Below are 25436 nucleotides of genomic sequence, written 5' to 3'. Positions count from 1 at the left end.
CCGACCGGACCAGCAGCGGGACCGCCCCTGGGCGAGAATAATCTAACGTCTTTTTCTCCTCTTTCAGGTAACATCGGGGGCTTATCTACAGCATTACAGAATGCTGTAGATAAGCCCCTGATGCCGGTGGGCTTACCTCACCCGCGATTTTCGGGGTAACAGGTTCCCTTTAAGAACAGAGCATCTCCCCCTGGGATTAGGGCACACTCTACCTGGGCAGTGGGCACCTCCTGGGTGGTACACCATTGAGCATCCACCTTGCAGCTCTGCAAAGCGGCAACCTGGTCTTCCATCCACACGTTCACCAAATTTTACAGGGTCCATACCTATGCTTCAATGGATGCCAGCCTAGGAAGAAGGATCTTGCAGGTGGCAGTGGTGAGTTCTCCAACCTGAATGGAGTTTCTGCTGTTTCTTCCCCATGGACTGCTTCGGGACGTCCCATGCATCAAGGAGTTACCACAACAGAGCAGTTCCAGAAGACCGCAGCATCTGATGGCTCCTGCTTCACCGCTGAGAAGAAGCACTACTCTGGTGTATTAGACATGTTTGTTTTGTTTCAGCAGGACAGCGGTTAATCGGCCATGTGGAAATCCCTGCATTCAGCTGTGCTTGGTTAGGCACTCCTCTCTCCTATAAAAGCCAGGCCTTCTGGCCAGGTCCTTGTCTGAGTTAGCAATTGCTACATAGATCTGGAGAGTGAGGAGCTGGTGTTTGAAGAGCTGGAAGAGTTTATTCTGTGACTGTTGCTTGGTTTGTACGCTTGGAAATTCCTCATCCTTACCTGCCTTATTTTCTTCCCCTGTCCTTCACACCCTGGTGAATAGCTGTTATTTGTGAGTATATTTTGCTTGAGTGGAATTTTCTTTCACCCTTGTCTTTGTTCCCCTGTCTGTCGGGTTGGTGTACTGCGGTACACGGTAGCGCCTCTCTACCCCGGGTGGAGGAAGGAGACAGACGCAGGGATGCAGCTAGGAGACAGGGCAAGGGCGGAGGCCCCAGCATCGCCATCTGAGGTATCCCAGGAAAAACAGGGCGCGCTAGGGGGCCTCTTAGTGCTAGGGCCAGGAAAAGTGCCCCTGGTCCCTGTTTACTTGCCAGTCCTATCGTGACACCATGGTTTCCTGTGTCCCCCAATGAAGCGATAGAAAAAACAGGATTTTTCGTTACCGTAAAATCTGTTTCTCAGAGCCTTCATTGGGGGGGGAACACAGCACCCTCCCATGTTTATCAGCTCTGCTTACTCTATTATATTGTTACAGTTTGAGTTGTGTTTGTTTCTTTTACTTGTTGCTTCTCCTACTGCTTTCTCGCTAACTGATTAACCTAGTGCCAGTCGGTGGGGTGTACACTGCAGAGGAGGAGCTATCTTTTTGTGCATAGTGTCAGCTTCGCTTCCTAGTGGCAGCTTCGCTTCCTAGTGGCAGCAGCATACACCCATTGTTTCCTGTGTCCCCCAGTGAAGCGATAGAGAAAATGATACTGAAGACTTGCATTCATTATAAACTTATCCTAGAACACCATATTTCACATCTCTGTGTTGTTCCTCTTGGAAATTAATTAATTGATTAGTAGTGTTATGATTGAGTAGCAACTCATTTGGGAAAATAGATAAACTAAAAACTGCAACTGACCCTGTCTATAACTATAGACTAGAGATCCTGAGAAGTAGTCCCTAAAGGTTCCTGCGTGAGCAGAGATAGCCCTAACCACAGACTAGAAGATGGCAGCTCAGACCTAAACTGCCTGAAAGGCCATAGAGCATTTCACATTCGTCCTAAAGAAACAGAGGCCAGAGTGGAGTGCGAATTACCTACAAAAGAGAAACTGTGCTGAAAAAAATGAAACATCTCAGAGCGAGTAAAGTAAACCACAAAAAAAACAAAATAAAGTTTAACCCCTTCACCCCGGATTTTTTTTTTTTTTTCGTTTTTTCTATTTCGTTTTTCGCTCCCTTTCTTTCCAGAGCCATAACTTTTTTATTTTTCCATCAATATGGCCATGTGAGGGCTTACTTTTTGCGAAACGAGTTGTACTTTTGAACGATACCATTGGTTTTACCATGTCTTGTAACAGAAAACGGGAAAAATATTCCAAGCGTGGTGAAATTGCAAAAAAGTGCAACCCTACACTGTTTTTTTGTTTTGCTAGGTTCACTAAATGCTAAAACTGACCTACCATAAGGATTCTCATTACGAGTTCATAGACACCAAACATGTCTAGGTTCTCTTTTATCTAAGTGGTAAAAAAAATTACATAGTTTACTAAAATTAAAATAAAAATTGCGCAATTTTCCGATACCCGTAGCGTCTCCATTTTTCATGATCTGTGGTCGGGTGGGGGCTTATTTTTTGCGTGCCGAGCTGACATTGTTAACTATACCAAGTGTGTGCAGATACGTTCTTTTGATCCCCCGTTAGTCCATTTTAATGCAATCTCGGGGCGACTAAAAAACGTCATTTTGGCATTTTGATTTTTTTTCTCACTACGCCATTTAGCGATCAGGTTAATCCTTGTTTTTATTGATAGATCGGGTGATTCTAAACACGGCGATACCAAATATATGTATGTTTGATTTTTTTTTTATTGTTTTCTTTTAATTGGGGCAAAAGGGGGGTAATTTGAACTTTAATTTTTTTTAATATTTTTAAACACTTTTTTATTTTAGCATGCTTTAGTAGCCTCCATGGGAGGCTAGAAGCATGCACTACTCGATCGCCTCTGCTACATAAAGGTGATGCACCTCTATTCAGCAGAATTACAACATTACTATGAGCGCCGACCACAGGGTGGTGCTCATAGCAATCTGCCATCAACAACCATAGAGGTCTCGAGGAGACCTCTGGTTATGATGGCAAGCACCGATGACCCCCAATCACGTGACAGGGGTCAGCGGTGCGAGTACTTCCGGCCGCGCAGCAGGCAGCACTTGTTAAATGCCGCTGTCAGAGTTTGACAGCGGCATTTAACTAGTTAATGTGCGCGGGCGGATTGCGATTCCGCTCGCACCCATAGCGGACACAAGTTAGCTGTTGAAAACAGCTGACATGTCGCGACTTTGAGGTGGGCTCACTGCCAAAGCCCACCTCAAAGCGGGGGATACTGCCAGCTGACGTACTATTCCATCAGCTGGCAGAAAGGGGTTAAATGACATAGCGTTAGATTACACGCTGCCTACTTCCTAAAAAGAAACAAAAAGGTAAGTGCAAAGTAAAGAGCAGAAACCGCAAGGAGATAAACCCTAGCTGGTATTTCACTGACTGGCTTTAAGCTATAGCAGAATGATTGCACAGCCAAAAGAAACTATCACCGGCCAGAAATGCCAACAAGGAGGCAGAATATAAAGCCGCATCCAAAAAGTGACAGGGCAGACAAATAAAAACACCTGTGTTATGCTAAACAGACTGCAGCCAGAAAAACAGAACCTAAACACCAGGAGAAAAGGTGCATCAGCTGTGGCTCGGCAGATAGATAACACAGGCTCAAGTGTACGAACCCATCAGCATGACAATTAGGCATTACCAATCCCCTTCATACTGTTGGCAATGATTATACCGTGGAAGGTTATGGCTCCTTGGCAAAGTGAACTTTCAAAACACCCTGAGGAAGGGCCAAACACACACATTCTACATTAAAGGATTATTCTCAAAATCATAAGGTATGCCCTTAGCAGTTTGAAACATAAGGCTCATGGTAATCAGTTCTCACGGCTGTCTGCTCAAGCGAGTGCCACCCTCAACTGTATCAGTGTCCACAGGGAGTATTATTACTTGATAGAAGGGTATTATTATTTTTAAAGGGGCACATAGGACAATATAACTTGATAAGGGGGAGCTTATGAGGCATATCTACTTTATAAGGAGGCGATTGGGCTGTGTTACTTTACAATAGCTCACCACCAGCATTTTTACTTTAAAAAGGGAGTCTTATTGCTTTAAGTGGGCACTCAGGGGGTTTCCATGACAGTGTGGCTCATGATCATCACTCAGTGCAAGATGAGGCACTCAAGGTAAAATAGGTTGGGGATCCCTATCCTATGTGCAAGATTGGGCTCTGTGTACACTTGACCTCAGCGTCATTACCTAAGGGACGGCCAGAAGAAGCAAAGTACAGTGCTCACCGATTTGTAGCTGCATTCAAGACAATGATTTTACTGGGACTGCACTCTCTCTTAGTCACCTTTATGGGATAAGTAGCATCACCAGCTTGACAAGCTACTGTGTGCGTGAACTATAAAGCAAAGGCACGCCACCAAGTTGTCAATCATTATGGCTTATATGAGGGCTTGGCCTTCATTGTAAAGGCTCATTCAGATGGATTGGACTGCCAATGCACGGACTGCCCGTGGTCTCATGACCCAAGAGTGACAGCTCCATATATTTCTAAGAGGCAGTCTTGCTCGGGTTAAAAAAGCCGTGGCCAGTCTGAGCATTTTGGATTGATTTGCACAGATGTCTGAATAAGCCTTTAATTTGATTCTGTCTGTCAAAACACTCGGTGCACCCTTGGAATGGCCAAGCTGTGCTCCTTTCCACTTCCTTGCGTTGTTGCTGTCTATGCCTTTATCTCGCTCCTTTACAGTCAGTGCCGTCAATCAAGGAAAAGGAGGGCAGATATAGATAGAAAACAAGTAGGTGGGAAGGTGCATTGATGTGCTCAGCCACAACAATCTAGGTTTAACAGTTATTTTTTGCTGACTGTCCCTTTAAATTCTCATTAATCATAACTACATTAACCACTAGATCAGGACTTCATTTTTTCTGTAGTACCTGGCAATGCACTTTTTATAACTTTAAAGGATCGTAGGAAGCTGCTCCTGTCTGCCTGGGAGAGAGTATTATATTAAACACAAAAATGTAAGTATCACGTAAAACTAACATACAAAAGAATGCTAATATCACCACCTACTGATTGGAAAGAAGTATTTTACTAAACCATTTAAATGTAACTTTGCCAAACTAAGTGTACTACATAGCACTTTGATCTTTAGGTCTTATATTCATTTTAGAAAAGCTGAAATGAAACCCACTTAAAAAGCTGAAAACCTAATAATTTTCTGAAGCAAATCCAAAGATGCAGGAAAAATGTGCACAACACAATCAAAATTTTCTACAGATTGCACTTAGATGGCAACGCTTCCCAGGTCCTTTGTCCGTCCCTCAGCATTTAAAGTTTTCTGGGCTGCAGGTAAATTTCTGCAGCAACTATGTAACTGTGGATTGATGAACCCTGATGTACAACATGCACACTGTCAGGACTCCGCTTGTTGCCTGCTCAAGTTAGCGGTCAAATGAGCTGAAGGATGTGATATGCATATTTGTGGTCAAGAGCCGACTAGCAACTATCCGGCTTCTCTCAATGTGACCGTAATTATGCAAATCTCATACTTCAGCTAATGGGACCTCAAGCTTGAGCAGGTTTTTCCGTCTGCAAATTCAGAATGAAAATCTTCAGCATTTTCGTTCAGTGTGGGCATTACCCAAGAGTAACTAACTTTTAGTTATTATACAACAGTACCCATTAACATGAATAAATACATCAAAGAACTTAAAAATATCAAAGTTTATTTAACAGAAGTGCTTTGTAAAAAAAAAAAAAAAAAAAAAAAAAAAAAAAACAACAAAACAAAAGGTTATCGGATGGAGAAAAACAAATGCTCAGATCAATTTGATGGGAGGTGTACACTGCTCTCCTCCATTCCTGAAACTGGGGTAAACAGGTAAAATCAGACCTCCGAACAAAGATGGTCTGTTTGTACCTGAAGCTGTGGCTTTTGTAGAATTGCACTTAGTATATATATGAAAATCTAAACACTATTTTGATTTATATACAGTACAGACCAAAAGTTTGGACACACCTTCTCATTTAAAGATTTTTCTGTATTTACCTCTTGAAGCTCATCAAGAGAATGCCAAGAGTGTGCAAAGCAGTCATCAAAGCAAAAGGAGGCAACTGAACCTAGAATATAAGACATAATTTCAGTTTTTCACACTTTTTTGTTAAGTATATAATTCCACATGTGTTAATTCATAGTTTTGATGCTTTCAGTGTAAATTTACAATTTTCATAGTCATGAAAATACAGAAAAATCTTTAAATGAGGTGTGTCCAAACTTTGGTCTGTACTGCATATATACGGTATGTGTGTATATATATATATATATATATATGTGTATGTATATATATGTGTGTATATATCGTATTTTTCGAATTATAAGACGCACTTTTTTTCCCAAAAATTTTTTGGGGAAAATGGGGGTGCGTCTTATAATGCGGATATACCTTACCGATACCGTTGCTGCAGGCCGCAGGCTGGGATGAGGGGGTGTCCGGCGGTGCTCTCCAGTGCTGCAGGGGCTCTGCGGACATTTTGTGAAAGGCCAGAGCCCCTGCAGTTCCATGGTTTCCTGTGCTGTGGACTCCGGGAAAACGGCCGCCGGATGCGCAGATGGATATCTCGACACCAAGATTTCGGGAGATGAGATCTCAGCATGCGTAGATGGAGATATCGGCAGATAAGATCAGAGCGCTGAGATCTCATCTCCCGAGATCTTGGTGCCGAGATCTCCATCTGGGCATGCGCCGCCCCCCGGCAGCCATTTTCACAGAGTCCACCGCACAGGAAATCATGGAACTGCGGGGGCTCTGGCCTTTCACAAAATGTCGGCAGAGCTCCTCAAAATTTGGGGTGAATCTTATAATCTGGAGCATCTCATAATATGATTATAAATATATATCCCTCTCAATTAAACAAATGTGTCACCAGATGTTTTAGCTACCATCTAAGTAAAAAGTGGGTATGGAGAAACCATCAAAGGTCATGAAACCCCGACCAAAATACAAGATGACTGGATGACCTATAGAGATAAGAAGAGGACCCGGAGGCAGGTTTTGCATTGTATTCAATTATACATTCCTATGCTTTATTGCTTTTAGGCATATGCAAAAAAGTGTGTCTTCTGTGTCTTTTGTGTTTACTAGGTATGACCTCAGTCCTGTACATAAGAAAGACAAAAATAAAACCACCCACACTCTGCAGATGAAGAAGGGTCAATAAATGAGGGTTCATTTGTTTTCACATATACCAGACCACAAAAGACAATATTGAATTTTTGGGGGCCGATAATCGTTGCAACCAAATCGGTCATTATGTTCCAGTTTTGTTCAATGGATATCGGCTACCTTAGTCTATTTTTTATATTATTATATTAAGAGTCATGAAAAATTTCTCTTTATTCCAGAGTTTCAATATTTCTGTTGTGACTTCAGGTCACTTTAGGAAGCAATGAACTTTACAGCCTGTCCAGTAATGTTTCTAGTACAGGTATACAAGACATACAGAATAAAGTATCGAATGGATGACTGCTTTTATGGCAACTAGCAAATATTTTAGGTACTTTTTTTTTTAAAACTGTTTAAGCACTCTATTTAGAGTCCTTCATCGTATTTTCGCAGCTTTAATGTTGCCTCTTTTGCTTTCTGCGGTGGATCTGTTACCGTTTTCAGATGCTTCTCCCTGATAGGCGGAAGGGTGTCATATAAATCAAAGCCCAGCGGGCTATTGCTGGATGGTTGTCTGTAGTACAGGAGATGTTTCTTCAGGCCCTGGAAATTTAAGGGTAGATTAGCAAGTAAAGGAATAAATAAAATATAACCAGTCTATCCACAACGCAAAAATTCTTGTTTTGGAAAGTCACTAAGACAAAATCAGGTTGTAAAAAAGTATTCTAATCTAGGACATTAATGGCGATGCAATACGATACGCCATATGTATGTCCCAAATCGAAAATTGCTGGCTTTGATATTGGGCTTTTATTTGCAATCTCCTGTGTTTTTCCTCATCTGGATTCCAAATTACAGGTCACAGCACATACCTCATCCACCAAGAGATACGTCTTCTTGAACATGTTTTTTCTCAAAGCATCCACGTTCTGTAAAAAAAAACAACAAAGACTTGCATGGAAATGCTAGGTCTACAATACACTCCTAGTAAAAAGTAAGGATACTTGAAAATATGGTGCTGAGATTCATGGACTTCCCGGTCGTTATCTCGTTATCTGACACTAATGTGAAATGCTGGGGGGGGGGGAAGGCTTTCAAAAATTTTGTTAACCTGCTTATAGGGGTTAAAGTCTGATTGCTGCGATCCTCACCAATCGTTACAATAAGGATCCTCAGTAGAGATGAGCGAATTTGCTCGGGTTCCCTCTTATTCGGCAAGCTATAGCCCTTGCCGAATAAGCTGCAGAGGAAACCCGGCTTCCTGGATCAGTGCCGAAGCTGTATGTGTCTCGGCTGTGTCAGCCATGACACATGCATGGACAGCCTGTGTGTTGGGCTCTCCATGCATGTGTCACACAGCCACGACACATGCAGCTGCAGCGCCGATCAGCTGATTGGCCAGCTCGATCCAGGAAGCCGCTATAGCTTGCCGAATAAGAGGGAACCCAAGCAAATTCGCTCATCTCTAATCCTCAGCGTTTTCAGTAACGGTCAGAGAATGGCACAGGGGGGCATGCATGATGACGTTCTATTCATTGTCCATTGAACTGCTGGAGCTAGCCGAATACAGTCCCACGGACTAAAAATGGGGCAGCATGTCACATACTATATCTTTCGCAGGTGAAACTGAGTAAGAACGATCAATGTATTTGGGAGCAATATCACTTTCAACAGTTGTATTGGCCAGAGTGCTGTTGGGAAAAGAGGAACTGTAAATATCACTTTATGGTATAGGAATAAACCTTTAAGTAGGCTATGAAATGAAAGTGGCCATAAATGGCAGTCTGTATTTAAAAGGGTTTTCTGGTGAAAACAATATATTACCTATCCGCAGGCTAAGTGATAACTTCCTGATTGGTGCAGGTCCTTGTGGCCAGACCCCAATCAGTCGTTAGGGAATTTTTATCCATTCCAAAATGAACAGACAAGTCGTCTGCCTAACCACTGCTCCATCCATGAGGCTGCCAAAAAAGAAAAGCAGAAAGGAGCACTCAGCAGCTCCATAGGAAATGAATGGAGCGGAGGTAGAGTATGCACACTATTTCCTTTTCTGTTGATCAGTTTGGGTCACAGTATTCGGACCCTATTGATCAACAAGTTATCACCTACCCTATGGATAGATGATAAAAAGGTTGTCTGGTGAAATCAAATTAAGTTGATGATTTACTTAGGACCAGCAAGAAAATACCCAGATGCCTGCTATTATAAGAGTAGATTGAAAATAAATGCTATAAGCTGTTAACAAAGCCACCACTAGTGGCCTATGTAAAATGTCAGTGTATATAGCAAATGACCTTTGCCTGTACATCAGAGACAGTCATTGAACTTTGCAGCAAAGCCTTCTGTCCCCTGTAAATATTGTACCTCGGCAGCACAATCTTGTGAAAAGATGAAGCTGTTCACGTGAGAAACTGCCACGACATACAGCACCGGACACCAGGTCTGACGTAGGGTTCCCGTCACCAAGGTCCGGAAATACAGACGCAAGAGATTCAAGTTATCTTCAGGAGGGGACGTGAACATGGTCAGTGAAACCGGAAACTGGAGGACGAAAGAAAATAAAATAAATAGTACAAAAAAATACAGGTCTCCGGTTCTCTTTGCTGGTATATATTCCTGAACTTCAGCCGATGTCCATTCCTACAATTTCATTTAGTAGTTTTGTAGCTTAACCTAAAGACTCAAAGTGCTCAGAATCGTCCTTGTTCACATAAGTCCACATTTCTAAAAAAATTGCAGAATTTAACCCAAATCTTGAGTGGGTTCATTTAAACCCTTTATCCAGTATTGCAGAAGTTTATAAGAACAGTAGTCCCCCTCCCAATGTTGGAAAAGAGCAGAACACCAATATTTTAAATGTCACAGTTAAACACAAATCTTTTTTTCCCCACAAATTGCAATTTTTCAGAACTTGCAATTTTTCATTTTTGCACTTTTTTCCTCCCCTTCTTCCAAGAACTATTACTTTTGTTATTTTAATATCAACATAAAAGTACTTAAAACATTTTGATCACCATATATAAATTTTCTAGGAGACATGTAGGGACGGTCCGTAAAGCAGTAATGAGCAAATGGGTTAATCTTATATTTTGTTCAATTTAACTTTCATGATTGCATCAATACCAGATGTTTCTTCCCCTTAAGGGACTTGAACCTACAATATTTTGATGCCACAGTATTGTATTACATGGTGTAAATGATTGACTCCTTCAGCACCCGATCTTGGGTTCATAGGTGTACAAAGATGGCAGCTAAGGTAATGCATCAACACCTTGCGATTGTGTCCCATGGGGTCGAAGGGAAGCGATGCTCATCTAAATGCCATCTCATTGATTGACAGCATCATCTAAATGATTAAACTGCAGAAACTGGAGCTAACTACAGGTGAAGGCTGTATAACACAATCAGCATCTGCTGCACGTGGAGCTCAGCTAGTGGCTTTCTTACACAATCCATATTTGAACGGCCATATGATCCGTTATGAAAGTATAACTTAGTCTCTGCCACCTAGCCTGACTAACAGCTCCTCAGTGTCCCTCCTCCCTGCTGAGATCTCACACTGCACAGTACAAGCTGCAGCTATCAAACTGGATGGGTGTAGAATAAATACACTTGGACTCATGAGCGCTCTCTTTCTAGCTGGACTCATAAAAAAAATAACAAAAGACTGACCGTCACTTCCAAACAGAAAACTACTGCGCACAGCAGGTGCAAGCTAAGAGTAGCCATCTCTATACATAACTAACAAAGTAGCACTCTGTAGCGCTATAACATGTAAAATGAAATATATAAAATTACAATAGCATTACGGCTCTAAAAAATAGGTAGGCAAAAAAGAAGATAACTAGCAAGTGATTTGGCCAATTCATGCATGCACAGCTGCCAGCGAGAAGGTGATCTTCTTTTGCTGGGAACCAAACCTAATGTGTTTCCTCTCCTGGGCTGAGGGCCTACATTTATATGGGTAGGTAGAATACTGCTGTAATTAAAACCATCAAGGGCTGATGGGTAGAGTGCCTATATATAAACAAAGGACTGACCAACCCTTCCAAACAAAAATCTGGTGTGTACAGGTGCATAATAAGTAGTCATCTCCAAGGAAAAGATGGTCCCAGCGAAAGAAGGTCACCTAGTCATTGGCTGCTGGTCATGTACGAATTGGCTAAATTATGCGCTAAGTATCTTCATTTTTCCTGTTTTCTAGAGCAGTAACTTTCATATTTTTCATGTTTATATGCTAAAGTGCTACAGAGTGCAACTATATTTGTTGGACTCATAAAATGCTCATCTAAGTATCAAAATTTTGATATGGATCTTCAAAGTAAATACACAAGTTTTATCAGGTGTTAGGGTACCGTTACACTATACGATTTACCAACGATCACGACCAGCGATACGACCTGGCCGTGATCGTTGGTAAGTCGTTGTGTGGTCGCTGGAGAGCTGTCACACAGACAGCTCTCCAGCGACCAACGATGCCGAAGTCCCCAGGTAACCAGGGTAAACATCGGGTTACTAAGCGCAGGGCCGCGCTTAGTAACCCAATGTTTATCCTGGTTACCAGCGTAAAAAAAACCAAACACTACATACTTACATTCCGGTGTCTGTCCCTTGCCGTCTGCTTCCCGCACTGACTGACTGCCGGCCGTAAAGTGAAAGCGCGCTGTGCTCTGCTTTCACTTTACGGCCGGCAGTCAGTCAGTGCGGGAAGCAGACGGCAAGGGACCTGACGGACACTGGAATGTAAGTATGTACTGTTTTTTTTTTTTTTTACATTTACGATGGTAACCAGGATAAACATTGGGTTACTAAGCGCGGCCCTGCGCTTAGTAACCCGATGTTTACCCTGGTTACAAGCGAACGCATCGCTGGATCGGTGTCACACACACCGATCCAGCGATGACAGCGGGAGATCCAGCGACGAAAGAAAGTGCCAAACGATCTGCTACGACGTACGATTCTCAGCAGGGTCCCTGATCGCTGCTGCGTGTCAGACACAGCAATATCGTATGGATATCGCTGGAACGTCACGGATCGTACCGTCATAGCGACAAAAGTGCCACTGTGAGACGGTACCCTAAGAGCTCCATCTAATAATGTATGCAGTTTTCATTGTGAAATTTGGTGAAAGATTCACTTCAAATAATGTATTGATGAATACAATTGAGGTATACTTTGATAACTTACCTCTTTAAGGGGCACTGACAGGGATCTCAAGCTGCTCACATGTTCTCCAAATAAAGCTTGCCTGAGTTGGACACTGAAACGTCTCTGTAAAGGAAGAAGTATAAATGTCCCAAACAAGGGGTCTCCAAAAGAAACACCCTCAAACTGCTCCAAAAGGTCCATGTAAAAATCATAGAAAGAAGCAAGTCCAGGAAGAGGTACATCAAGCTTGAGGGAGTCCATGAAGTTTGGCTGACAATAAAGAACTGTAAGAGCTGCAGTGTACGAATGGACAGGACCTTCTAAGAAGAGATCACTGCCTGTGAGAAACACGCAGGCCAGACGGGACAGCTTTGCTGCAGTGGGTATACTCTGCAAAGAGCTTGGGCGCCAAGTTTCCAAGAGAAAGATCCACTGCAAGTTCCTAGTCACGGTGTTCACCAGATCAGGGGGCAAAGTGTTGACAATATTTCCTTTAGATTCTGCATTGGTCACTTTATTGTAGAGGTTGATTAATGGAAGGAATGACCAATCAGAAGGTAAAATTGGACCTTTGGCTTCTGGAAGGAAAGCAGTCTGGACAAAACAAGTCCTTTCCTGGTAAACAAGCCTGGAGTGGTTGAGAGCTTGTTGTATGTGTGCAAAGTGCGTCAAATAGCAAGCTCGGATGGAAGGAAGATCTCTGTAGGCTTCTTCTAGCAGAGCACCGCGACTGAGAGAGGTTGAACTTGCAGCTACTGAACTAGGGGGCGCTTGTTTAGTGTCAGATGTAATGTGCAATATATCAAACAAATCAGCGGCTTGGGGACCTCCAGAACTTCCTTCTCTGTGAAGAAGAGGTTAGTGAATAGTTAAACCCAAAATCATAAATAGACACTTAAGTGTATGATAGCCTTAAAGTTGTACATACAAAACAGGAGCGGTATAACCGGTATAACATGTATGTCCGGCTAAGACCATCAAAGAGAAGATCACCGCTTGTGGCCACAATGAGTAGACATTCTGTAATAAATGGCACCAGCTCTGGCAGACCTGGAGCATCCATGGGACTAGGTTACCTAATCCTGTTCATTATTCCCTTCCCAACCAGGCGATTTTCAGTTTTTTGCTTTTGTTTTTTCCTCCTCTTATTCCAAGAGCCATAACTTATTAATTTTTCTGTTGACATAGCCGTATGAGTTTTTGTTTTCTCCTGTCTTCAGCTATTATATGACAGTCCTGCAGCTTATCTAAAGCTACCATCGACACATCCAATCCCCATAAATATACAGCAAGGCACTAGACAGGGATGTTCCTCATCACCATCCCTTTTTGCCCTAGCCTTGCAACCCCTGGCGGAAGCCATAAGGAGAGACCCTAACATAACTGGCCCGATAGCCTAGGAGATCATTACAAAGTCAGTCTCTCTGCGGATGACCTCCTCTTGACCTTAATCAATCCTCATATCACCCTTCCCAATCTGTTCTCCCTCCATGATTTTGAATTTATCTCAGGTCTCAAGATAAATATAGAAAAATCTGAAGCATTATTCGTCAACACACCAAAAGATGTGCAAACCAATGTAATCTCCCAATTTAAGTTTACAAGAAAGGAGCATTACTTGACCTACCTTGGTATTAACCTTACAACCAATAAGTCGACACTGTTCAAATGGAACTGCACTCCACTTATACAGAAGTTTCAGGCTGACTAAGCTAGGTGGTCCCCCTCAACATTGTCTGGGTTGGGTAGACTACACACGGTAAAAATGGTATCATTACCTCGCTTTTTATATCTATTCCGAACCCTCCTGATTGCAATACCAACTAAAATGTTCTTCAATATACATACTATGATTTCCAAATGAATGTGGCAAGGAAAGAGACCTAGAATCTCACAAAAAATTGTTGCATCACCGGAGATTGGGAGGACTAGCCTTGCCCAACTTCGCACTATATTTCAAGTCAGCCCAAATAGCCCAAACTAACTAACACATGTTCACATACCAGCAAACCTAGATGGGTTCTCTTGGGAGTCAATTCTCACAAAGCCATTCTCGTTACCAGGTCTGATTTGGACTACAGAAAAGCTTCTACAGGGATTGACTATCACAGCCTTTCACAGCCCACTCTCTAATACTCTAGAGAAAAGTAAGATTTAAATTTCAATTGCAGTCCAACCCTTCCCTGCTAATCTCATTATTTAATAATCCAATGTTTCTGCCTGGCCTTGAACTCCATCTCTTTCCGTGGTGGAAGCTAAAAGGGATCTGCATATTAAAACACATTTGCTCTCCTTTCAACGCATTATTTAACAGGCAAGAATTTATTCAGAAATATAACCTCCCAATCAGAGAAGCCATGCATGTAAATCAGATCCTTCACTTTGCCAAACAAATTCCTCCAAATAAGTCCTCTCTCAATGCTTCAAGCTTTGAACAAAAATGTCTAAATGTCCCCTTGGGAAGGGGAACAATATCATTAGCCTACTCAGCCATCAACCCTCCATATGATAAGAAAAAATTAAATATATGGTACAATGGGAGGAGGATTTGGGCTTCCCTATAGGTACCGTCACACTCAGCGACGCTGCAGCGATATAGACAACGAGCCGACCTAAACTAGATCGCTGGAGCGTCGCTGTTTAGGTCGCTGTAGAGACGTCAAACACAGCAACTCCAGAACGATGCAGGAGCGATCCAGTGACGTAACGGCGACTCACTTCTCGTTCTCGCTGGTTGTTAGCTCCATGTCAAACAGCCGGAGTGTACCGATCCAACACACATCTAGGGGCCCTATGCTCGTTGCTGGCGTCGTTGCTTTTGATGTCAAACATGATGATACACGCCGACCTGGCGATGAAATAAAGTTCTGGACTTCTAGCTCCGACCAGCGATGGCACAGCGGGATCCAGATTGTTGCTGCGTGTCAAACACAACGAGATCGCTATCCAGGACAATGCAACGTCACGGATTGTTGCTGAGTGTGACGGTACCTTATGTCTGTGGAGAGCTGGCAGCGATGTTGTGATACACTATCAAGAGGTAGCCACCAGACGTCTCTTGTAGAGACTTCCCTGAAAGTTCTCCACAGAACATACCATGTCCCGGCAAAACTTCACAGCATTTACCCAAATGTTTCAGGGGATGCAATTTACTAGGATATATGAAACATATTTGGTGGACTTGCCCAGCGGTATCAGACCTGTGGCATGAAGTAAAACTTCTCACTGAACAAATGTTTGGTGGGACAGTCCAATTAGACCCCTATATCTTTCTCCTGGGGGCAAAACACCCGGGATTCACTAATAACTTACACAGACTGGTAAATTTTCTGTTTATGGTCACCAAAATCCACATAGCGGCAAAGTGGAAGTTCCATTCACTCTCTATCTCTCTGGTAAGAGAGAGGATGAATGCTACCATGCTATATGAGTGTATTGAAGCCACCAGAAATGACATGTCGGGCCCCTTTTTTAAGATATGGAACAAGTGGATAGATCTAGATCCAAACTCGCAACTAAATCAGGCCCTACGTCTGTCACCCTAATGAGGCATGATCTGAATGACTTAAGGAAGATGTCCAAACAAAATATTAGGGGTTTAATCACATATCTCCTCTTGAGTAGACCTTATCTTCTACTATATAATTGTCTAAGGGGTACTTCCGTCTGTCCTTCTGTCTGTCTGTCTGTCACGGATATTCATTGGTCGTGGCCTCAGTCTATCATGGAAATCCAAGTTGCTGATTGGTCGCCGCAAAACAGCCATGACCAATCAGCGACGGACACAGTCCGGAAGAAAATGGCCGCTCCTTACTCCCCGCAGTCAGTGGCCGGCGCTCGCTCCATACTCCCCGCAGTGTCCCCGGCGCCCACTCCATACTCCCTGCTCCCCGCAGTGCCCCCGGCGCCTGCTCCATACTCCCCGCTCCCCGCAGTGTCCCCGGCGCCCGCTCCATACTCCACGCAGTGTCCCCGGCGCCCGCTCCATACTCCCCGCAGTCAGTGTCCCCAGCGCTCCGCTCCACGCTCCCCGCAGTCACTCTCCCCGGCGCCCGCTCCATAGTCACCTCCGGTCACCGCTAACACAGGGTTAATGCCGGCGGTAATGGACCGCGTTATGCCGCGGGTAACGCACTCCGTTACCACCTCTATTAACCCTGTGTCTCCCCAACTTTTTACTATTGATGCTTCCTATGCGGCATCAATAGTAAAAAAAAGTAATGTTAAAAAAACAAAAAACCTGCTATACTCACCCTCCGTTGTCCGCTGAGGCGCTCGCGCCTGCCGCCATCTTCCTTTCCCAGCGATGCTTTGCGAAATTACCCAGAAGACCTAGCGGTTTTGCAAGACCGCTAAGTCATCTGGGTAATTTCGCAAAGCATCCTGGGAACAGAAGATGGCGACAGCCGCGACTGAGAGACAGGACGCTGAGGAGCAGCGACCAGAATGGTGAGTATGTTAAACTATAAGGGGCCCTCGGATCGTTAGGCGAGTATGTTTATTTTTTATTTTTTAACCTGTGACATACGTGGCTGGGCAATATACTACGTCACTGGGCAATATACTACGTGGCTCTGTGCTGTATACTACGTCACTGGGCAATATACTACGTGGCTGGGCAATATACTAAGTCGCTGTGCAAAATACTACGTGGCTCTGTGCTGTATACTACGTCGCTGTGCAATATACTACGTAGCTCTGTGCTGTATACTATGTCACTGGGCAATATACTACGTGGCTGTGCAATATACTACGTGGCTGGGCAATATACTACGTGGTTGGGCAATATACTACGTGGCTGGGCAATATACTACGTGGTTGGGCAATATACGTGGCTGGGTAATATACTACATGGCTGGGCAATATACTACGTGGCTGGGCAATATACTACGTGGCTGGGCAATATACTACGTGGCTGGGCAATATACTACGTGGTTGGGCAATATACTACGTGGCTGGGCAATATACTACATAGTTGGGCAATATACTACGTGGCTGGGTAATATACTACATGGCTGGGCAATATACTACGTGGCTGGGCAATATACTACGTGGTTGGGCAATATACTACGTGGCTGGGCAATATACTACGTGTCTGGCCAATATACTACGTGGCTGGGCAATATACTACGTGGGCTGAGCAATATACTACGTGGGCTGAGCAATATACTACATGGCCATGCATATTCTAGAATACCTGATGCGTTAGAATCGGGCCACCATCTAGTAAATTATATTCTTTCTTTCTCTACCTTAAGTTAACACTCCTTGTATGTTCCAATCTGAAATTCTGACTATTCTATGTTGATTGCATTGCGTGCAATAGTTGATAGTAAACTGGTGTAAAACACACTGTGGATTACCTGTTTGTCTTCCCTTTGTACTGTCCCCCCATCTTTTTCTTGTCTCCCCATGTTAAAATTAGTATTAGTATTTATTATTATAGAAATTTACACCTCTACTGCATCGGAGAACCTACCCAAACTGTTGTATACTTTCAATATCTTATTTTTAAAGAAAACCTAATGAAACTTAAAAAGAAATTACCTGACAAAAATGATGCTCCAGGTCAGTATAATGACGCATATATTAAACTTGTATAGTTTTTATTTTATTTAAGTGGTGAAAAATTCTGAAATTTGTAATAAAAAAAAGTACTTGTGTTGCCATTTTCCGAGACCTGTAACATTTTCAAATGTCGGAATATGGACCATGTGGGGGCTAATTTTTTTTACGTCCCAAGTAGATGTTTTTATTAAACTCACCTTGGAGTAGATAGAAAAGTTTTGAGAGCCTCTTATTAAATTTTTTTTGTGTTGTTGCGACGGCCGAAAAAAAACACAATTCTGGCGATAGATTAGATAGATTGGACATTTATGAACAGGGAACAAAATATGTCAATTTAAAAAAAATGTTACTTTTTTAATGGAGGAAAAGAGGAGTGATTTTAACTTCCGCAATTTTAAATTTTAATTTTTTTTCCACTTTCACTGTACTTATAAGTCCCCTTTGGGGACTTGAAGTTACAATTGTCTAATCACTTTTACTATATAGAGCAATACTACAGCATTGCTTTATACAGCAGAAGTCACAATCTCATTATCAGCCGGAAAAGATGCACGCACACCGAGCCCGTATCAAAGTCAGGGAGCCAGCAGAGGTCTATGTTGGTAAGAAGTGAAATGGATTCTCCAAGAATGTGATAAAAATGGCTGTTGCCACATATTGCAATCTGCAGCCCGACCTAGTCACATGTCAGAACGTGTTGTGGCCTGAAGAAAAACGTCTCGAGATATGAGTCTCAACTGTCAGAGGAGCTGCATTGTGAGAAAACATACCTGATCTGCTCACTTAGCTGTGGAGCAGGGCTGGAACAGGAGAAGAAACAAAAAAACCTTCTCAACTGATTGAAAAGAAGAACAGATGCTTGGAAGCGTACGACTTGGGAAGCTATTAACACAAGGGAGGAGTGAGCCATGCCCTTGCAAGGGTTCCCTAGCTTAGCCCGATCTTCTGCATTGGTAGATCGAAACCAGTGAACAATGGCAGCCACAGAGGAAGTTTGACCATGGTTATGAATAACTGGGTGTTGGCTGGACAGGTGTAGGCTGTTGGGGAGGAGCCAATTTTTTTCTTCCAAGATGTATGCTTAGTGTCAGCCTCCAGATGGCAGAAAAGTACCCATAGTTTCTGTGTCCCCCAGTGACAGTAGCATAAAATCTTTTTGAAGATCAAAACATCAGATAAATTACTGACTATATGCAGTGCTTAATTACCTACTCAAAATAATCAAACACAGTACAATCTCACACATAATATAATGCATTATACAATCTATTAGTCAATTTTGGAACCACAGGACACAGTGACGACTTACGGCATAAAAGCTGGATTGAAAGTAAAGGAAGAAATGATCTTGTGGGCCAGATGCTCACTGCCGGGCAAGAGTCGACTCAGTAATGTTATGGAGGCAGAATGACAAAGTGATGCATGATGGGAATATGTAGCTGCCTGCTGCAAAAGAAAAAACACATTAATAAAAATTATTACAAATCTGCTCACAATTCCAATAATAATATAATGAAATAAATGAAATTAGACCAAGAAATATTTAAAGATTACGATGGATTAAATTTGGTGGAAGCAGCAGGGAAGTTTTAATATAATAAAAGAGCAGAACTAACCACTTTGTACAGCAGAGATAATACAAAGTATTGAAGGTGGTACTCATGTCGCAGGAGCCAGGCGGAGGAGGGAGTCACTGGTGGGGTCGGGCAGTCACTTATCTTTAGTAAGTAATTGTGTAGTCCTTTGTATTCCAGGATAAAGGAGAACTGCACAAAATGCAAATAGAAAGTGTATGTAATTATGAACCAATAGTACAGCACCTTGATGTCATAGTTCGGACTGAGCTCGGTCATACTTCTTCTACATTGGTGTAGTTAAACGTATATAAGAAAAGAGTTATTCGCTTTTATTCTCAGTTGATTTCTGCATCGCTGCTTCTGTAACTTCTCCATACATCACTATTATATACTCCAAGAACATAAATTAGCAAGAGATGTGGGACATATTGCAAAGGGGTTACCATACCAGTAAAATTTATCAGGATGGCTAAAACATGTACGTCTCGACTACTGGGACTCTCACGAAAAGGAAGGGTCCCTACATCTCCAAATGGAGCAGTATTGCCCAAGAGTAACCATCGCTCCATTAAACTCAAACTGAAGTGACTTGTTGCTACAGAAAACATGACACTGCATTTTCACTATCGAAATAAAACTGCTATAGATAAACTTGCCGATTTTATGAAATGATGCTTAGACGGGCTGTCCAACATGTGGCCCTCCACCAATAAACTGTGGACGGAGGTAAACAGTGAATTGAGCTGGAACAGCACTGCTCTGTTCACTGTGTAATGTAAGATGGAGAGAAATGCATGTTCTACTTAAATGATGAAAACCTCACTAATCTGATATTATTTATATAAACAGTACTACGCAAAAGTTTTAGGCAGTTGTGGGAAAAATGCTACAAAGTAAGACGTTTTCCAAAATTATTTTTTATCAATTAACAAAATGCAAAGTGAATGAACAAAATAGAAATCTAAATCATATCAATATTTGGCGTGACCACACTTTGCTTTCAAAACAGCATCAAATCTTCTGGGTACTTGAAGTTTTAGAAGGAACTCGGCAGGGAGGTTGTTCCAAACCAAGTATCTTCTGTGGATGTCACTTGTGCAAATCCTTCTGTCTCATCATGTAATCCCAGACAGACTGGATGGAGATGATGAGATCAGGGCTCCGTGAGGCGTATAATCACTTCCAGGACTCCTTGTTCTTCTTTATGCAGAATATAGTTGTTAATGACATTGGCTGTATGCAAGTACAAGTGTACTGAGAAGAGCTGATGCTGTATTGAAGGTAAAGAACAGTCACACCAAACAATGATGTGATTTACATTCCTTTTTTGTCCCTTCACTTTGCATTTTGCTAACTGATGAAAATAAACTATTAACATTTCTATTATGGAAATCTTCTTACTTTTAAGAATTTTTTTCATTTTCAGAAGAGATGATTTGGCCCACTTGTATTACTATGAGGTAATTGACAGTATTCGAAGTACGAGAAAGAAAAAAAAAAAGAGGGATTTTTGGTACGCACTGTAAAATCTCTTTATCGCTTCATTGAGGGTCACAGGAACCATGGGGTGTATAGCTAGGAGGCTGACACTAGGCAAAAAAAGAAAATAGCTCCTCTTCCGCAGTACACACCCACTGACAGGCACCAAGTACCTCAGCAAGTGTTAAAGCAGTAGAAGAAGCAAACAAAAACTCAACATATGTACCAACCCAACAACAAGACACGTAGGCCCAAAAGCGGTACAGTTAGGGAAGGTGCTGTGTCCCCCAATGAAGGCTCCAAGAAAGATTTTACGATGAGTACCAAAAATCCCTCTCTTTCTTTATCGCTTCATTGGGGGACACAGGTAACCATGGGACCTTCCTTCCCAGGCCTGCATCAAACGAGGCATGGGTATGAACCCTGTAGAACCTCGCAAAGGTGTGCAAAGATGACCAGGTCGCGGCCTTACAAATCTGTAAAGCTGAAGCCTGGTGACTAACTGACCAGGAAGCCCCCACCACCTGATTGGAGAGAGCCTTCACCCCCGGAGGAGGCTGTTTGTCCTGCACTTGGTATGCCTCCACTATTGCCGAACGAATCCAACAGGCAATTGTGGATTTAGAAGCAGGGAGACCTTTACGGCGACCTTCGGAGATGACAAATAGGGCATCAGAGTGGCGAAAGGAAGCAGTCCTAGAAAGATAGACTCGGATGGCTCTGCCAAGATCCAACTTGTGGAGGGACTTCTCCAGGGGATGGACAGGAGAGAGACAAGGAGAGGAAGGACAATGTCTTCATTAATGCGAACTAAAGAGACCACCTTAGGTAGGTAGGAAGGAACGGGTGAGAACTACCATGTCCTGATGTAGAATCAGGAATGGAGAACGGCAGGACAATGCCCCTAACTCAGAAACTCTCCTGATGGACATAATGGCAATTAAGAAGGCAACATTCCATGACGAGAGAAAACAAAATGTCTTGAATGGGCTCAAAAGGAGCGTGCTGGAGTGCGCCAAGGACAAGGTTAAGATCCCATGGATCTATCGGAGGATGATAAGGAGGTGCCAGGTGGGCGACTCCTTGAAGAAAAGTCTTTACATGGGAACGAGAAGCCAGATTTAGTTGGAAAAGAACTGACAGAGCGGAAACCTGACCCTTTAGGGTACTGAGAGATAGACCACAATCAAGACCCGCTTGTAGGAACCCCAGGATGGGAGGAAGGAAAAAGACAAAGAAACCAAATTGTTGCCCTCACTCCACCCAAAGAAGGCCTTCCGATATCTGTGGCAGATATGCGAAGGTGCTGGTTTTCTTGCTCTAATCATGGTCTGAATGATCTGATGGGAAAAACTGGCCTCCCTCAGGATTGTGACCTCAACAGCCATGCCGTTAAATTCAGAGACTGTGAACTCTGGTGGAAGAGAGGGCCTTGTGAGAGAAGATCTGGAAGCCACCAGGGAGTGTCCATGAGCATGTTCACCAGCTCCGCATACCAGGCCCTTCTTGGACAGTCTGGAGCTACCAGGATTACGAGAATTTCTTCCGCCTTTATCTTTTTCACGACTCTCGGAATCAAGGGGAGAGGCAGAAAAAGTTAAGGCAGCTGGAATTGGGACCACTGGATCACTAAGGCATCGCAACCAATGGCTAGTGGATCCTGGGACCTGGCTACGAACTGAGGAACCTTCTGGTTCATCCGAGACGCCATCAGGTCAACGTCCGACATGCCCCATCTCTGGCATATCTGGCTGAAGACAGCGAGGCTGAGAGACCACTTGCCCAATGGGAGACTCTGTCGACTGAGAAAATCGGCTGCCCAGTTTTCCACCCCCCCGAATGTGTACGGCTGATATGGTGGGAACGTGACGCTCCACCCATCGCAGAATCCTTGTTACCTCTGCCATCACCTGTTTGCTGTGAGTTTCGCCTTGATGGCTTATGTAAGCTACGGCAGTGGCATTGTCCAATTGAATGCGGACTGGCTGGCCTGCAAGGAGCGACTGCCAGCGGCGAAGGGCAAGAAAAAGTACCCTGATCTCCAGAAGATGGATGGGGAGAGCGACTTCTTGGACGTTCCAGCGACCCTGCGCTGTGTGATGAAGAAAGACTGCTTCCCCATCTGAGGAGACTGGCGTCAATGGTGATGACTTGCCACCGGAGAGGGAGAATGACCTCCCACGCAGGACTGAGGTGGATAGCATCCACCAGGTTAGGGATTGCCTAACCTCAAGTGGCAGAAGCACGGGTTGGTAGAGGGAGACAGTCTTCTTGTCCCAAGCAGACAAGAGGGCCAGCTGAAGAGGACGGGTATCGAACTGGGCAAAAAGCACTGCTTCCATGGCGGCAATCATCTTCCCCAGAACTCTCATGCAGGACAGTAAGGGGAGAAGTGTTTGTCGCTTTAGATCCCCTGGCAGAAAGAAACTTTTCTTTCGGAAGGGAGACACAGGCTTGGACCGTGTTGAATCTCATGCCCAGAAACACCAGGTGCTGAGCTGGGGTCAGGGAGGACTTCTCTCTGTTGACAATCCAGCTGAGACGGACCAATGTGTCTAATGAGATCTTTAGACTCAGGTCTCGTCGGGATGGCCCTTGATCAGAAGATTGTCCAAGAAAAGTCAGTTTTATAACCGGACGTAACAATCTCTCTGACCCAGGCATCATTGACCACCGACAACCATGCGTCTCGGAAGAGAAGAAGCCGGCCTCCCTGGAGAGATTCCTGGGTGGGGGTGACCCGTCATGCTGAGGACAATCTGTTGGCGCGGGACCCTGAAGACTTGGAGGAGCGACCCTTTGGACGCTGGTGAGGGGCAGGTTGAAAGACAGCTTCTTCCTTTCCCCTTGTGCGGAAGAACGGTCTTGCTGGGCGTAAGCTCCTGAAGTAGAAAAAGGCCGAAAGGAACAAAACTGAAGTGACCTCTTCTTATTAAAAAGACGTATAGGCTTGGACTGTGGAAGCGAGGTTCTTTATCAGCCGGTAGCGTTGGAAATTATTTGATCCAGTCTGGACCTAAAAAGTCTACAGCCTTGAAAGGCAAAGCCAGTAAGGGAGTTTTCCTACGGTGGATCTGCATTCCATGCTTTCAACCAGAGAATGTGGCGAATGGCAACAATATTGCTGGTAGCCCTGGCAGAACAACCCTCTGCATCCAAAGAAGCGGTCAAAAGATATTTGCTGGCATGGGCAATCTGGTCTGCCAAATCTGCCAGCTCATCCTGTGGAGCTGCCACAAGGATACCCTGGCAAACCATTCTTGCTCTGGCAGACATGGACTTTTCCACCCAGGTGGAGGCAAAAATGGGACAGACTGAGGCGCCAGGCGCTTCAAAAGCTGCAGGAGAGGCAAAAAGGAAAAAGGGGAAGACTGGTCTGAAGACCACTTTCTTTTGCAAAGGACACAGGTATAGTGAATCACAGTGGACTTAGAGGGGCAATAAGAAGCCTCTCTAGGGTTGGGGATACTGCTGTGGAGGAGCCAGGTAAAAAAAGAATAGAGCCTATCCGATGCCAGCGACGACCAGCAGAAAGAAATGTGGAAGCTGTGTCCCCCTTTGCAAAGCATCCCCTCGTGTGCAGAGCGCCAGCAGGCAGAATCTCCTCGGCTTGTCCCACAGCGCTGCTAACTGCCGAAAACGAAGGTCCGATTGACTGACACGCTGGGGGCGTGAACAGCCAGGAAGGAGAAGCTCCGTGATAGAAGCGGTCAAAGTGCACCGAAAAATGCGCGCTGCTAGTGGTGTGGCCAGACTCAAAAGATGAGGAGGAAGATGCCTCCTATTGGACAAAAAGAGCGCGCAATTTAAACGCGCGACGGTGACTGACTGAAGGAAGAAAGGGAGGGGGGAGTGACCGCAAGTGCTGAGCGGGAAAAATGGCCACGGCTGCCGGGTGATCCCTACCACTAACACCGCCCAGATCCCTTGCGATGAAGGGACAGAGTACCCTGGGAAGATGCCTGCCGCTGTGGAGGGAGAGAAGGGGGACATACCTGCGGTGAGTCCCAGTCCCTCTGCAGCGATGAGGATCGCATCAGGAGCCCCCGGGTGGGAGAGGGTCGCTGGAATCCGGGATCCTCCTTCCCGCACCATCTCCAGACGGTGCAAAAGATGGCATCAACCCCTTACAAGAAGTGGGGAGGCCACCGCTGGTGAACACCATCTTCCTCCCAGCCCTCTCCGAGGAGAGGGTGGGGTGGGAAAAGGCAAAGGACCAGCCATCAGGAATCACCCTGAAACACCCATAAAGGTGACAGGGGATTAGGTCCTGCCTGCGGGTCTGAGAATGGACGGTGTGGGTGACACCACACTACTCTCTCAGTCGCAAGTATGGGAAAACAGGGTGAGAAATTACACCCTGTTACCCTAATAAGAACCTGAAAGACAAAGTGAAAAGGTTAATAAACACAAACAGGGAACCTGAAAGGGAAAATGCGGATCTGGTAGCAGATCCAGGACCGACTCCTACAGACACTAAGCTTAAACTGAGGTACTTTGTGCCAGTCGGTGGGTGTATACTGCGGAGGAGGAGGTATTTTCCTTTTTTTGTGTCAGGCTCCTATCGACAGCAGCATACACTCATGGTTACCTGTGTCCCCCAATGAAGCGATAAAAAAAACACAGTAACAAAGAATCAGGATTCCAAAAAGTCACGACATAT

The 25436-nt window shown here is 44.1% G+C and overlaps 1 protein-coding gene across 1 annotated transcript in view; it reads right to left on the bottom strand.

The window, feature by feature from the left end:
• Positions 1–7214: 7214 nt before the first annotated feature.
• RPAP1 (RNA polymerase II associated protein 1) overlaps positions 7215–25436 on the bottom strand; it is a 151172-nt gene continuing 132950 nt past the window's right edge. The window contains exons 20-25 of the mRNA XM_069732537.1: positions 19334–19483; positions 19027–19163; positions 12189–12993; positions 9366–9542; positions 7874–7930; positions 7215–7604 (exon numbers count right to left, since the gene is read on the bottom strand). Coding sequence (XP_069588638.1) covers positions 7428–7604; positions 7874–7930; positions 9366–9542; positions 12189–12993; positions 19027–19163; positions 19334–19483 — 1503 coding nt within the window. The 3' untranslated portion in view covers positions 7215–7427. The remainder of the gene's footprint in view (positions 7605–7873; positions 7931–9365; positions 9543–12188; positions 12994–19026; positions 19164–19333; positions 19484–25436) is intronic.

This window comes from Ranitomeya imitator, chromosome 1, assembly GCF_032444005.1.
Source record: "Ranitomeya imitator isolate aRanImi1 chromosome 1, aRanImi1.pri, whole genome shotgun sequence".
NCBI lineage: Eukaryota > Metazoa > Chordata > Amphibia > Anura > Dendrobatidae > Ranitomeya > Ranitomeya imitator.
This window is presented reverse-complemented; position numbering and strand designations above follow the sequence as displayed.